This window comes from Notamacropus eugenii, chromosome 1 (assembly GCF_028372415.1).
Source record: "Notamacropus eugenii isolate mMacEug1 chromosome 1, mMacEug1.pri_v2, whole genome shotgun sequence".
NCBI lineage: Eukaryota > Metazoa > Chordata > Mammalia > Diprotodontia > Macropodidae > Notamacropus > Notamacropus eugenii.
Window position 1 is genome coordinate 5600001 of NC_092872.1, and position 13035 is coordinate 5613035.

The window sequence follows — 13035 nt, forward strand, 5'->3', positions numbered from 1 at the left end:
TAGTGAAGCGCTATTTCACAAGCCATGCAGCATTCTTAAAACTGTGAACATCATACCTGTACAGCACAAAGATCGGAAGACGAAAATATTAAAATTAATCACACTCAGCAATCAGACAAGAATGGGATAACACGTGAGTGCTCCCTCTGCTGGTTCAGTAGGAGACATTAACTAAAGCTTTTCTTGGATGTGGTATTTCTTGGAATAGGAAGGTACTTTATGTCAAACAAGTTTCCTCAGATATTACATGGCAAGCTATAGAATTTTTTCAATATATTATCAACTTAAACCTGCAAATCCATTAAAATATAATCTCACAACAACATTAACATTTGTCTTTTAAAAATTCACCATGAATCACAAGGCTTAACTAATTCTAAATCTTAATTTGATAATGTAAGGAATTATGTGTGAAACTCCGATCAAAATTCATGTGTGGTGTAACATTAAATTATCTGGGCTACTGAAATAAGAGCAAAAGCCTGAACTTTGAAAAATCCAGTGTCTGAGTAAACAGGTTTTTTAAAAAGACAATGTTCAAATTTCAAATCCGAGTTTTCTTACTATTGACATGCTCAAGAAGTGATCTTTTCTTTTGATACGTACATCATTCTCTGTAACAGTGATAGGAAGTCCACGCAACATGATTGTCTTACTCTCCCACTCATCGTTAATGTCATTCCTGTAGTCATGTTCTCCATAGTCACCATCAGAATGGTAACCATCTTCTGATCTGTCACTATTCCTTCTCTCGCGTTCCCTCTGATGGACAATAAACAAAACTGCAATGAAAACTTCATTTTGAAACTGTTTTTTTACTAAGGGGTGCACATATTGAAAGTGGAGTGGAGGGAGAGGATATGGTTAACAATTTCCCATCACTAAGAACAGTAATCAGGAAGATACTGACAACTGTAAACTATTCTTACGAAAAGGTTTCAGGAAAATGAGGGCATCCTGGGTTCCACATTCTACATGAGGGAGCACCTAGCCAACCACCAAGAGTTACTTTCTCTCAGGAAAGAAGTAGTACACAAGATTTGTGGATTGGGATCTCACACAGAACTGAAATTTACACCACATTAAATACTTATCTCAACACAATTTATTTAAATGGAATTTTCCACACTTCCTACAATGCAAAATAAATCCAAATATATTTAAGAATACAGAACATAAAGTTCAAATGGAACTGAAGTTCAATGAAAGGCTACAGCAGCTAAAGAGTTAAATAATTTTCATATTCAATAACTCAAAAGCCACCTACACAGCACATAAACTCTATGGAACACCTAAAAGACAACATTTTGTACATTTCCCTACTTAATCATCTCAGCTTACAAAAATTAAGCAAGTATTTTCACACATAAATTAAGGGCAGCTAGATGGTACATTCAGATTTGGAGTCAGGAAGACCAGAGTTTGAATTCTGTCTCAGGCACTTACTAGATGTGTAACCTTGGGCAAGTCACTCAATCTCTCAGTCTGTTTTCTTATGTGTAAAATAGGAAATAGCACCCATCTCTATATGGTTGTCATGAGATCAAATGAGCTAACATGAAACACTATGCAAACCTTAAAGTGCTATATTAATCCTGTTATAGTTAAGGCAATTTTATAAACCAGGCAACGTTCCTTTACCTCTGGACTGTCATAATCTCTATAGTCATCATATCTGTCATTCCTGCGATCATCACTAGATCTTTTATAGTCTGAATCCCTTCGTCTGCTTCTGGATTCTCGTTCATCTCGATCATCCCGATCTATGATGGAACCATATCTTCCACTACGTTCAGTTCTACTGACTCTGCAAGATAAAAGAATGTTCACTTATATTAAATATAATTACATGTCCTCCTCATGGAAAACATTAAGCTCAGTTTATGGGTACAATATATCCAACAGTTTAATGTAAAGTTTGATTTTAATCTTATGTTTCAACTTTTTCAGTTTCCAAGGGTAACCACTTGGGGAAATAGCTCCTCTCCAAATGCAAAGATAACTAAAAGATATTCGAATTCCATGATTATAAGTTTGGCAAAATGAATTTTCTGGGCCAAGTGTTGGTGGGGCATGAAAAGCTGATGCATGTATGAGTATCCATCTGTGCTAAGTTGTCAGGAATGGTCTTTCCCCCACACAAAGGAGTCTGAGAACTCTGTTCTACTCTTTGGAGAGGACTCTGATTTACAAAAGAAAACAAAACAATCTGGCCCCTGATCACATATGCAGCATTTCAAAGCTATTCTAGAAGTCCATCTTACAGTGTCATTCATGGCACTAAAGGATCATTTTTATCCTTCTGAACAGCACTCAGTTACTTGGTAACTTCTCTATTTTAAAGAATAAAGATAGACTAGCTAGGCTGTTATTACTAATGTTACTAATGTCAAATCAGGCAGTTAATAAACATTTACTAAGCATTCACTATGTGCCAGAAACTGCTAAATGATGGGGATACAAAGAAAGGAAAAAAAGCAGTCCATGCTCTCAAGAAGCTTAGTCTAATGGGGGTAAATGACATATCAACAATTATTGGAAATAATCAACAAATGGAAGACACTGGAATTAAGGGGGATTGGGAGACATTTCCTGTAGAAAGTGGGATTTCAGCTGGAACTTAAAGGAAGCCAGGGAGCCTAAGAGGTAGAAAAGGGGAGGGAGAGCATTCCAGGCATGAAGGACAGGTGGCTATTGGACACAAGTCAGTTACATTAAAGTGCTATTTAAGAAAGGATCTAAAATAATCATTAACTACTTCCCAAATATAAATGAACAATTTGGATGACTAATTTGAAATGGCTAAAAACAAACTAGCTCAACCTCTGCTACAAAGTAGCAGTAGAAATGCTAGAATATGAAATATTTCTACTCAACCTGCAGGGCTCAGCTGCTTCAACTTTATACCAATGGATTTAGCAGCTAGATAGCACAGTGGATAGAGCCAGTGGGCGTTGAGTAAAGAAGACCTGAATCCTGAGACACCTATGTAACTGTTGTCTGCCTCAGTTTTCTCAACTGTAAAATGGGGATAACAATAACAGATTTAACAATAATATATTTAAATCAGAAGGGGTTTTAGAAATCAGCCAGTCCAAACCCCTCACTTTACAAATGAGGAAATTGAGGCCCACAGGGGATGATATGACTTGTTCACAGAACTAATATTTTAATTACTTCTAAATTCAGCGTTTTTTCCCTGTAGCATACTACCTTATGGTGTTACTATGATGAGATGAAATAATAACGTATGTATTTTTTGGTAAGCCTTAAATGTCAGTTATTACTTTTTTCAGAAATTAGCTTCCTTATTGTATACAAATCGTTTTTTGAAAAGCAAAAGGAAAAATGTGAGGACAAGGATAAAACGTGTGTTTGCCCTTTGTTCTCAAAGAGGACCACGACCTCAAGATGATGACATGACTTGCACTTGACTCTGATTTGAGTGAGGAAGAGCTGTGCAAGGTCACCAGCCTCACTTTCTTCTCCTGAGATATATGGGTCCTATGGCCTGATGGCCCAGGATGCAATGGGGGATCCTGGCCCTTTCAGGCTAAGGTCTTATCACATTCTCACTTGGAGTGTGATACACCCATTCAATGAACAGGCTTCAACAAACAGTTACTGAAGGCATGGCTCCTTTAATAATAATAATGATAATAAAAAAATCAAACTGGGAGGGGAAGACCCTCAGGGTTCCCAGGTAAAAGAGAAACAATTACAATTTAGTAATAACCTTCACTAGGGGGTAGGTGGGTGGGGACTTGTCCAGTCTCTGAGCTGGAGTGAACAGGGTTTAAGGATGTAGCAATTTCATCAATTTAATGACATGGGATGCTAATAGCAAAAACATTTGTGAAAGGGTTAGACACATGATTAAGGCAGCATTAGGACGGCGATGCCTGCCACCTCTGTGTTAGTTTACCTCATGATTCCTGGCTACGTGTAAAGAGAGGAGGCTGAATATGAGGTGAAGAAGCAAGCCGTAAACGCGGACACTTACTTAAAAACCACAAAATGCCATCTCTATGATGGATCAATTTCAGGGGTCCATGAAAGATGAAAAGAAAAGGTTACATCGTTATTTTCACATTTCCTACAAATATCTGAAAACTCTCTTCTGAGAAGGGGCCCATGATACAAAAGTCTCAGAAAGAACCTTGTTCCACAACAGAATGAAATCACTGTATTCACCATTACCGGTTCCTTCTTCCGGTCACCAACTTAACAAGTCTGTGATGAGCCCCTGCTATTAAAAAGGACAGTTCTGAAGAACCCTGGCTAAGTATTCAGAAAGATGAAGGGGGAAATAAAGAGGGATGGAGATAACATATGTACTGGAAGCAACCAAGGAGATTATTGGCCTAATTATACGCATAACAGTCCTACATTCTCTTCTTACAGGTTTCCATGTCCTTCCTCCATTCTGTCATGTGCTCTAGCGTATAGCTAATCTTTCATAGTGGTGAGAATATCTCGTTAAAGAACCCTCTTCCTTCTCGTTTTCACTGTGTTTTTCCTATGAGCTCTTCCGTTCACAGGATTTAAAGCTGGAAAGGCCCTTAGAGATGATCTATTCTGATCGCTCCAATTTCAAAGGAGGTAAATGATGTCCAAGAAGGTGAATTTCCCAAAATAACAGAATGCAGACTTGAGCTCAAGTCCTACACTCATTCAGAACGATCACCTCACTGCCTACTAGTCAGTACCTGTCACTAAAAGAGGAGAAATGGCGGATATGGAACACAACTCGGATTTTAATAGTGAAAAGTAAGCACTGTCTCTAATGCTGTAATACAACGGAACCAGCTGATGTAAGGTCCCCAAAAGGTTTTGGGAGTTGTAACATAATATTGTTATTTGATACCTTCTCCCAAGAATTCTTTGATGGCAAACTGATTTTAAAAATAAAAGTGAATTAAAAGTTAATTTTGATTATAATAACATCCCGAGACTCCTTGGGATAAATCACTGGCTTAGGAATAAAAACAGTAACCATTCTCTGCTCACCTTTATTTCAACTAATTTAAGAGGCGAAGGAAGAAAAGGGACAGACAGTCAGACAGGATGGGGCAGAGCGAAAACAAGCGTCTCTGAAGACCGCTGAAACGGAGATACAATAGAGCCGCAAAAAAAGGACGACAAAGAGAGCGTCTGAAAGGGCTCGTGAACGATAAATTCCCTTTAAAGCAACACCAAGCTTCAGAACCCCGCCAAAGCCGCCTCTCAAGCTCCCGCAGTTCCAACGTACCGCTTGTCCGAGCCCATGGTCCCGCTCGCAGCGCTGGCACACAGCTCCGCACGTCAGGCGTCTGCGGGAGAGGAGGACAAAGGTCAGCCAACGTGAAGGTGGCGGGGGGCTCGGCGCCGGGCGGACCCCAGGCCTCAGGCGGGGCCTCTCCCTCCGGGCCCCGGGTCCGACGCGGGCCCAGCCCGGCTCTGCCCAGTTACCTCCCTGCCCCTCTGTGCCAGCCTGGCCCGTCCGGGCGCCCCAAGTCGGGGCAGGGAACGAGGCCGGGCTCGCGCCGCGCGGCCGCCGGGGCCGCAGTCTGCGTAGCCGCGAATGCTCGGGGCGCTGGCGCCAAGCCGCGGCCCATCACAATCGGCGCCCGGACCACGGGCCCGGGCCTGGGCCCCGAGGGGCGGCCGGCTTCGGGAGGGGGGCCCTGCGTCCGGGGGCCGGCCGGGCCCAGGCCCGGAGCACAGGACGCAGGCGGCCCGCCGCCACCCGAGGAGGGGCCCCGGCAAGGGCGAGCCGCGATCGGGACGGAGAGCAGGGACCGACCGCAGAGGCGAACGCCGCGCCGGGGCCAGAAGGGAGGGACGGAGGAGCTCGGGCCGGCCGGCCTCCGAGGAGCTCTCCGAGGCCTGGCGCCCTGCCCCCGCCGCCTCCCGGGGCTGACAGATGGGCATGGCAAAGATGGCTGACGCGGGGCAAGGGAGCTTACCGAGAGGCGGTTGGGATCAACGACCAAGTTTCTAGGGAGAGCACGAACGAACCGGCGCACTCACCCCTAACCGTGCTCGGCGAGGTGGCCCTCGCGGCTCGGCGTCCTAGAGGCTCCAGCGACGGTCTGGGACCTGAACAAAATGGCGACTCCGCCGACCGCCGTCTCCTACCCACACTGCTCCTCGCCCCGCTCGGCTGGCCACCGCCTGCTGGAAGCTTCCACGGGACGCGCATGCGCGACGCGCTCCCTCCCGCCCTACGACACGGCGCGGTGGCTGCTGGGAGGTGTGGTTTCCACAAGGGCTCCTTTTTCCTAGTTAATAACCTACGCACTTTCTTTATTCGAGAAAGTATCCCATTCACTGGTATTTGAGACTAGGGGCAGTCGGGCAGGAACTTAAAAGTCATCTCATAATGGTGTCATCCTTAGGGCAAAGGGACCTTGGCGAAGGTCTAACGCAAGGCCAAGAAAGGTGGAATGAGTTGGGGGTCTTCAGAGGCTGGACCACCCCCTTTTGGATGGTTCACGTTCGGGATTCCTTTCACATATGGGATGCTCCGTATGGCCGATGAGGGCTCTTCCAGCTCTCAAATGCCTAAAAGTCATATGGGTAACAAGCAAACTTGGAGATGAGCCCATGTCCAAGGGCCTTTGCCTTCCTTGACCTACTCTTGAGAGCTCTTCTCAACCCAACTTTATTCCCTTTACTGGAGCCAAGTACACAGATTTACTACATCCCTTATTATTTGATCTTTATAACCCTGTGAAATGGGGAAGTCAAGGAGAACCCAAGTCTTCTGATCCATACACTTGGTCTTAGGGGCTCCACTTGCCTTCTCTGTCTCCTAGCCTCCTTCAGGGTCCTAATCATGTCCCACCTTCTGCAAGAGGTTTTCCCCAGTCTTCTACAATCTTAGTGCCTTTCTTTTCTCTGAAATTATCTCCAGGATTGACTCTAAATCCAATGCTTTTATCACTAATCAATTACACTACACAAGAGACTTATTCAAGATCACACAGGCAGTCACCCACAAGACTGAGTGTGGGAAACACTGTTCTGTGTTGCTGCTGCAGTTGGTAGCAAAGCCTCTGCCTTTGGCATTATCTTATACTTTTCATGAATATTCTAATTTAGTCTTCATGTTCTTTACTCCTTCCTATAACCCCTTCTGAGAATGATCAAGAAATAAGGGAGAAGAGAAAGTTGCAGTCCACAAAAAACTGGACCATACCTAATTTCCATCTGGAAATGAAGAAATGTGGGCATCAAACTGCAGAGGAAATATTTTGGATTTAAATATCCTACAAGAGTATGCAGGGGGCAACCTGAGGAGAATGGAGATTTTACCTGTCACTTCCAAATTCTGGGAGAGAGTTTCCTGCTTAGATGGAATGGCATCTTAAAAACCCTTCCCAACTGTGGCTTGGACAGGTTTAGAAATAACGGTTCCCAGAAACTGTACGTGATATATTTCATATTTCACATAATGGATAGTGTATTACTTATACACAATCAGTGCTCAAATAGTTGTTGAATGCAAATGTATCAAGAATCTAGAACTTCCAACTTTTTATCCATTACTTCACTATTCATGTTAAGGGCTCCACTGTGAGGTGCTGAGAGAGCTGAACAAGGATAGTCCCTGTCCACACTCTAACAAGGTAAACCAGCCAACCATCAAGACGAGTACTTTGTACCGTGGTGCTTCCCAAATTTCATTCAAATACTTTGAGTTCTTGATATGAATCTTTGCACTGGATCTTTAGTTTGGCTGCTCTAGTTACAATACTATAATAGCTGAAAGATTTTATGTGCATAGGATTTAGAGATGGAAGTGAATTGCAAGATCACCTAATCCAACTCTGTCATATTCCTGGAGTAAAAGAGAACGGGAACTAAGGGCAAAGAGGGGCAGAAATTTAGCAAAGATCACATTAGTTAGCAAGTTGTAAAGATGGCACAAATTCATTTTCAAAACCAAAACTCTTGTTCTCAAGAAAAGAAAGTCAGCATTGTCAAAGGTAGAAGTTACTTTTCCTAATTCTCTCTAGATAATAGTATTGTACATATTGCAAATGGCACTGGTAACGCTGAGACGGAAATGCTGACAAATTCTCAAAGTTAAATAAATTGAGAGGTCAACATCTGTGAAAGAAGTTAACGCTCTAATGTGATATTTGTTTCAATGATGGGCTTAACTAAGGATGTGATTAACTAAGGTAGGTCAATTTATTATTAAAATTCTATTCAATTTAACAAGTATATATTAAGGGTATTAGGTTCTTTGCGGAGGGAAGTCCAAAGTACATGGCCATTACCTTTAATTAATTTACTAGAAAACCTAGCTAGAGATAGATGCTACCCTTTTCCAATTTCTATTTTTTCAAAATGGAAAGAATAGTTACCTTTAATCAGTAAACTTTCCCCCCCATCACCCCTAGTCATTTAGACCCCACTTCCACCAACAAAGTTAGTGTTGGAATTTTAAGATCATAAAGTTAACTGTATAGACCCTCTCAAAGGGTAATTTCCTGCTCTTAATGGTGGTAGTTCACTGTGCTGTACAGCTGCCAGTCTGAGTTAAGAAGGTCTATTTATCCTGAGGAGAAGTCTAGGTTACAATAGAAATTAACAGCAGCACATGGAGAATCCACCCATCAGTAACAGGTATACCTGGTTAAAGGGCTATTATAAAACTAAAGAACTTAGCCAGTACTGGACAAAACCAGTTTGGTTCCTCAGAAACAACAGGAACCACTCAGGCACAGGTAGGAAAAAATAAGGTAATAAGATACAACCACCACCTTTCACACATAGAGCTGTGAAATTTAATGGAGGGGAATTTCTGCAGCACAGAGCTGTTCGTTTAACTCAAACCTCCCTCTACTAATGCATGTCTGTAAGTCTTCCTCTCAGAGAGGTGCCTAGGGATACTGAGAAGGTAAGTGATTTTTGCAGAGCAAAGACTACTTCTACGGTCGACTCCCTTCCCCATGATACTGGATCATTATGGCAACTAGTTCCAAGATATGGCTAACATTTCTGAAGCATGAACTAGTTCAGAAAAGACTTGATTCTAAAGTAGCTCACCTTGGTTCTAAAAAAAATACCATGTAGTTTGAGGGCAAGGGGAAGGAATGGGATAGCAGATGAAATAGAATAGCAGATTAAAAAAGTTTATATATTCATCACCACATTGAAAAAAATTTTATTTAAAAAAAGTTCTAGCAGCAAGAACAGTAACAAAACAAAAGGAGAGACAGACAAACAGACAAAAGAAGGTTGCACCCTGTGGGACTCATCTCAGTCCTTTACTCAAGTTCCTTATATCGAGCAAACATGACTCTCCTCACAGCATCTCGATACGTCTCATTTGACTGCCTCTTGCTAGGTTTCCCCTGTGATCCAACACCAGGCCCCCTCGTCCAGCCTTCAGTCTGAACAACAAAGGCAGAGAAAAGAAAAGATTATTATACGATTGGTCTCAGGGCTGCATTTGGCCACAGAATTTTCTGGAGGGTATAGAACATTCTGGGCCCAAAGATGTTTTAACAGTAAGAAATGAGATAAAGATAGAGTTGTGTGCACCAAGGAGTCTAAACCAAGACCCAGAGAGGAAGAGTCTAAATGTCAATACAAGTCTTACTATCCACAGAACATCTAAATTCCCCAACTCATCCAAACAACCTTCAGCTGGCCCATCAAATGAAGGACGGTGTCAGCTTGCTGATGAAATATGCTATTATGTTACTATAGCGCCCCCCAAATTATTGCTTTCAGAACTGTCCTGTACAAGTATAGCTTTGAAAGTTACATTAAAGTAAAAGCAAGCTGTATGGAAGCAGATTTGCAGTTTCATGTATAATCTTTCTCTGTTCTACTCTGTATATGAAAATGCACATTTGGTGGCTTTGTTACTTTCTGAGTAAAAGAATTAACAAAGTGTCCTTACAGATTTCTTCTTGAGGCCCCTTCCCAGTTCTCATACCCACTTTCCTTCCCTTTATGCCTAGCGCTTCTCCACCATTGCATTCAAAAAAACATCTAGAGCGTGCTCTTGTCCCCTTATCACCGAATGGTCCCTTTTCCATGCTTTTCCCATGTCATCCTTGGCCCTATGTCTCCTTTCTGTTCCAGGTCTATGTCAGATAATACTCTGGGAAATTCCTAAAAACAAACTGAACAATCCTCTCTCTAATCACTCCTTATGTCAACTGATCAAAGGCATTGTTAGAAGAAGCAGAGTTAAGACCATTTGATCCTAGAAGACCACAGAGGTCTTGAAGAGAGCTATGGATAAATCTGAGATAAAAATCATTTTACCTCTTCTGCTGAGGCCAGGCCTGGTTGACCATATCCCAGACCTGCTCCCTTCTTCCAACCTGGGGACTGAAGTACACAGCCTCCTTTGTTGTTGCTGTCTATACCTGCTTTACTTGAAGATTTACGATCACTGCAAAAGAACCAATTGTACCCAAGCATTTGCCTTTGGTTGGAGAATGGTATAAAAAGAACTGAAGCATTTCAGAAAATATTAAGTCCCATATTAAGGGAAAAAAAACCACAACAAATCCCCTCAAGATCAGTCTCACTGACCTTGTGAAATTACTAGAGTCCTCTCCTTCACAGGCCCTTTTTATCTTTTGAAAATTCAGCTTTGAGTTTAATACTGAAGTACCAAATTAAGCTAAAATTCTAAAATCCTGTAGCTATTTTTGTTATTAGGAAGCAATAATGATCACTATTATTTCCACAGAACTCTGTATCCGTCAAAAAAGGTGTGTGAACAAAAAAAGGAGCATTCCTACTGGCCTACAAACTGGGATTCTTTAATTCTGTTTGTTACAGTTATACCCATTCTGTGACAGTGATAAAGTCTACTGCCTTTTCATCCCAGTTATCCACCTGCGGGATAAACACATCAGAGGATCACAAGACTTACAGCTACAAGGGGGCTGAGACGTTCATCTAATCCAAACTACTTATTTTACAAATGAAGAAGGAAACTTAGGACTAGGAAAGTTAAGTGCCATACCAAAGGCCACAGTTAGCAAAATATATGAATTCTCCAATTCCAAATCCAATGATCACTCTGCAATATTACAGCACCTCTCCTGCCATCTTGGCTTCAGACCCCCAGGACACACAGCCTTTCTTATCAACACTTTATTTGGGTGATAATCATTAAATATAAGGATTAATGATGTTTCACATTCAGGGTAGAGAAAAACACTCCTATTTGCCTCATAAGATAGACATCGTGTGTCTCCTGCATATGAAGACATAATATGACTGATAAAAGGACCATGCATAGGCCAGAACGTTGTTTCCCAGGCCTTAAGAGTTACAAACCAAGAGAAAGAATGCTGACTCACCTGTCAGTTTCCCTGGAATATTTCATTCGTTTCCTATCTGGGGAATCTGAAAAATGAAGCTTTTCTTTACGATCACTTCCTTTTTCTCTGTATCTTCCCTGTTAGAAACCAAAATATAAGACATAAATGCTCTACTGAGGAAAGGCAAAGTAGCAGGAAGAGAACTCTTTAATTTTACCCTGGGGAAGGGTGAAAATTAGTAAACAGCAGAGAAAAGATCAATAAGAAAGTCCCATAAACATACTTCCCGCTCTCTCCTCTCCAGATATGCCAGCTCCTGCTCAGACTGCTTTATTTTTCTGTGGATCTCCAGGTTTTGCTGTGAAAATAAAGGGAACTGTGAGTAAAAAGGACTTTCCGTGAGTTTCTATTAGAAAGCCACTCCTACTAAAAGCCGTTAGGCCACGACCAATTAATATTTGCTATCTCTTCCTCTTTATGGCCTCTCAAAGAATTCTGAGAAGTTTGAAAACCTAACAGTTCTTGCTGTTCTCAGGAGCAGATGACCTGAACTATCCTGGTTTATGTCACTGACTCAGTTAAGACTGGGCCTCAGTTTCACCTTCTCTATGCCAAATTATTAGGTGACAAGATGGAGGGGAGACACATTACCAAAAATCTCTCTGGGACAGTTGGAAGGGAGCTCAGAATTAACTAGTCCAGCATGCTCAGCATGGAGGCTTGTCCCCCACCCCCGTCCCATGCAAATGAGGCTGCCACGATTATTCATTTCAGGGTGAGGGCACATCACTCCCCCATGGGGACTGGTTTTGCACCAGGGACTGCAGTTGCATTTGGAGCCAGATTCAGATTTCTTAAGCTGCTTGGTGGTATGGTAGATGAAATCCTGGACTTGGGAGCTGTGGGACCCTCAGTTACCTTATTAGCCTGTCAGCACCTTGAGGGCAAAAACTTCTTTTGCTTTCTTTGTAACCCACAGCTAAGCACAGTGCCTGGCACACAGTAGGTACTTAATAAATTTTAGTTGACTATTAAGTCTAACTCTTCCATATCAAAGGGAAGGAAAATGAACATTACCTGACTTGCCTATGGTCACAAGGTTAATAAGTGGCAAAATTAAATCTTCCCCACTACATTAAGCCAGCCCCAGTTCCTTGACAATCCTTCACTCTGATCACGGTCCTGCTGTGACACCCTGATGCTTACAGCCCCCTCTGAACTGGACCTCCAGAAACCATGCCCTAGAGAACTATGCCACTCAGCTTTGGAACTTCTGCCCTGGAGGCTGAGCTGTCCTGACAGGGGAGAGCCTGGTTCCTTCCCCAAAGTCTCCTAGTCAGCTCCTAATGCAAGGCCCGTGAGGACAGAAACTATAACTCTTATAACTGTACCCCAAGACACACCACCTCTGCAATTCTTAGCTCATTTCTTTGAACATAGTAAGCACTTAATAAATCCTCCCTTCCTTTCTTACTTCATACATGCATTCATTAAAGTAGGACTAGAACTCAACTCGAAATATTGTATAATGCTGAGAATACAATTAACCTTCATCCTAAAATTCTGACACCAGTCTGACAACCATTACCACTTAATTTTATTCTACTGTTTTAAGTACACAGAAAGGACAAGACGATTTTCTCAAAGAACCTATGTGTAATGAGGAAAAGAATTTTGATTTCATTAAAGTTAGTTTAATTGTTAACAGATTTAACTGTTAAGTGAATAGAAAGCTGGGCGTGGAGTC

The 13035-nt window shown here is 42.2% G+C and overlaps 2 protein-coding genes across 7 annotated transcripts in view; both read right to left on the reverse strand.

Annotated features, from left to right (window-relative positions):
- The window catches only part of RBM5 (RNA binding motif protein 5), a 25169-nt gene extending 18985 nt beyond the window's left edge, over window positions 1-6184 (reverse strand). Inside the window, exons 1-4 of one of the 2 annotated variants that reach the window (XM_072650680.1) lie at window positions 6013-6184; window positions 5252-5312; window positions 1642-1807; window positions 607-762 (exon numbers count right to left, since the gene is read on the reverse strand). In XM_072650680.1, coding sequence (XP_072506781.1) covers window positions 607-762; window positions 1642-1807; window positions 5252-5268 — 339 coding nt within the window. In that variant the 5' untranslated portion in view covers window positions 5269-5312; window positions 6013-6184. Of the gene's footprint in view, window positions 1-606; window positions 763-1641; window positions 1808-5251; window positions 5313-5948 lie in introns of both variants that reach the window. The other variant, XM_072650679.1, reaches the window with a different exon arrangement.
- Window positions 6185-9144: 2960 nt separating this feature from the next.
- RBM6 (RNA binding motif protein 6) overlaps window positions 9145-13035 on the reverse strand; it is a 100492-nt gene continuing 96601 nt past the window's right edge. For all 5 annotated transcript variants that reach the window (XM_072650676.1, XM_072650675.1, XM_072650674.1 and 2 more), the window contains 4 exons: window positions 11572-11646; window positions 11328-11425; window positions 10276-10405; window positions 9145-9389 (listed from right to left, as the gene is read on the reverse strand). In XM_072650676.1, the coding sequence (XP_072506777.1) occupies window positions 9264-9389; window positions 10276-10405; window positions 11328-11425; window positions 11572-11646 (429 nt within the window). In that variant the 3' untranslated portion in view covers window positions 9145-9263. The remainder of the gene's footprint in view (window positions 9390-10275; window positions 10406-11327; window positions 11426-11571; window positions 11647-13035) is intronic.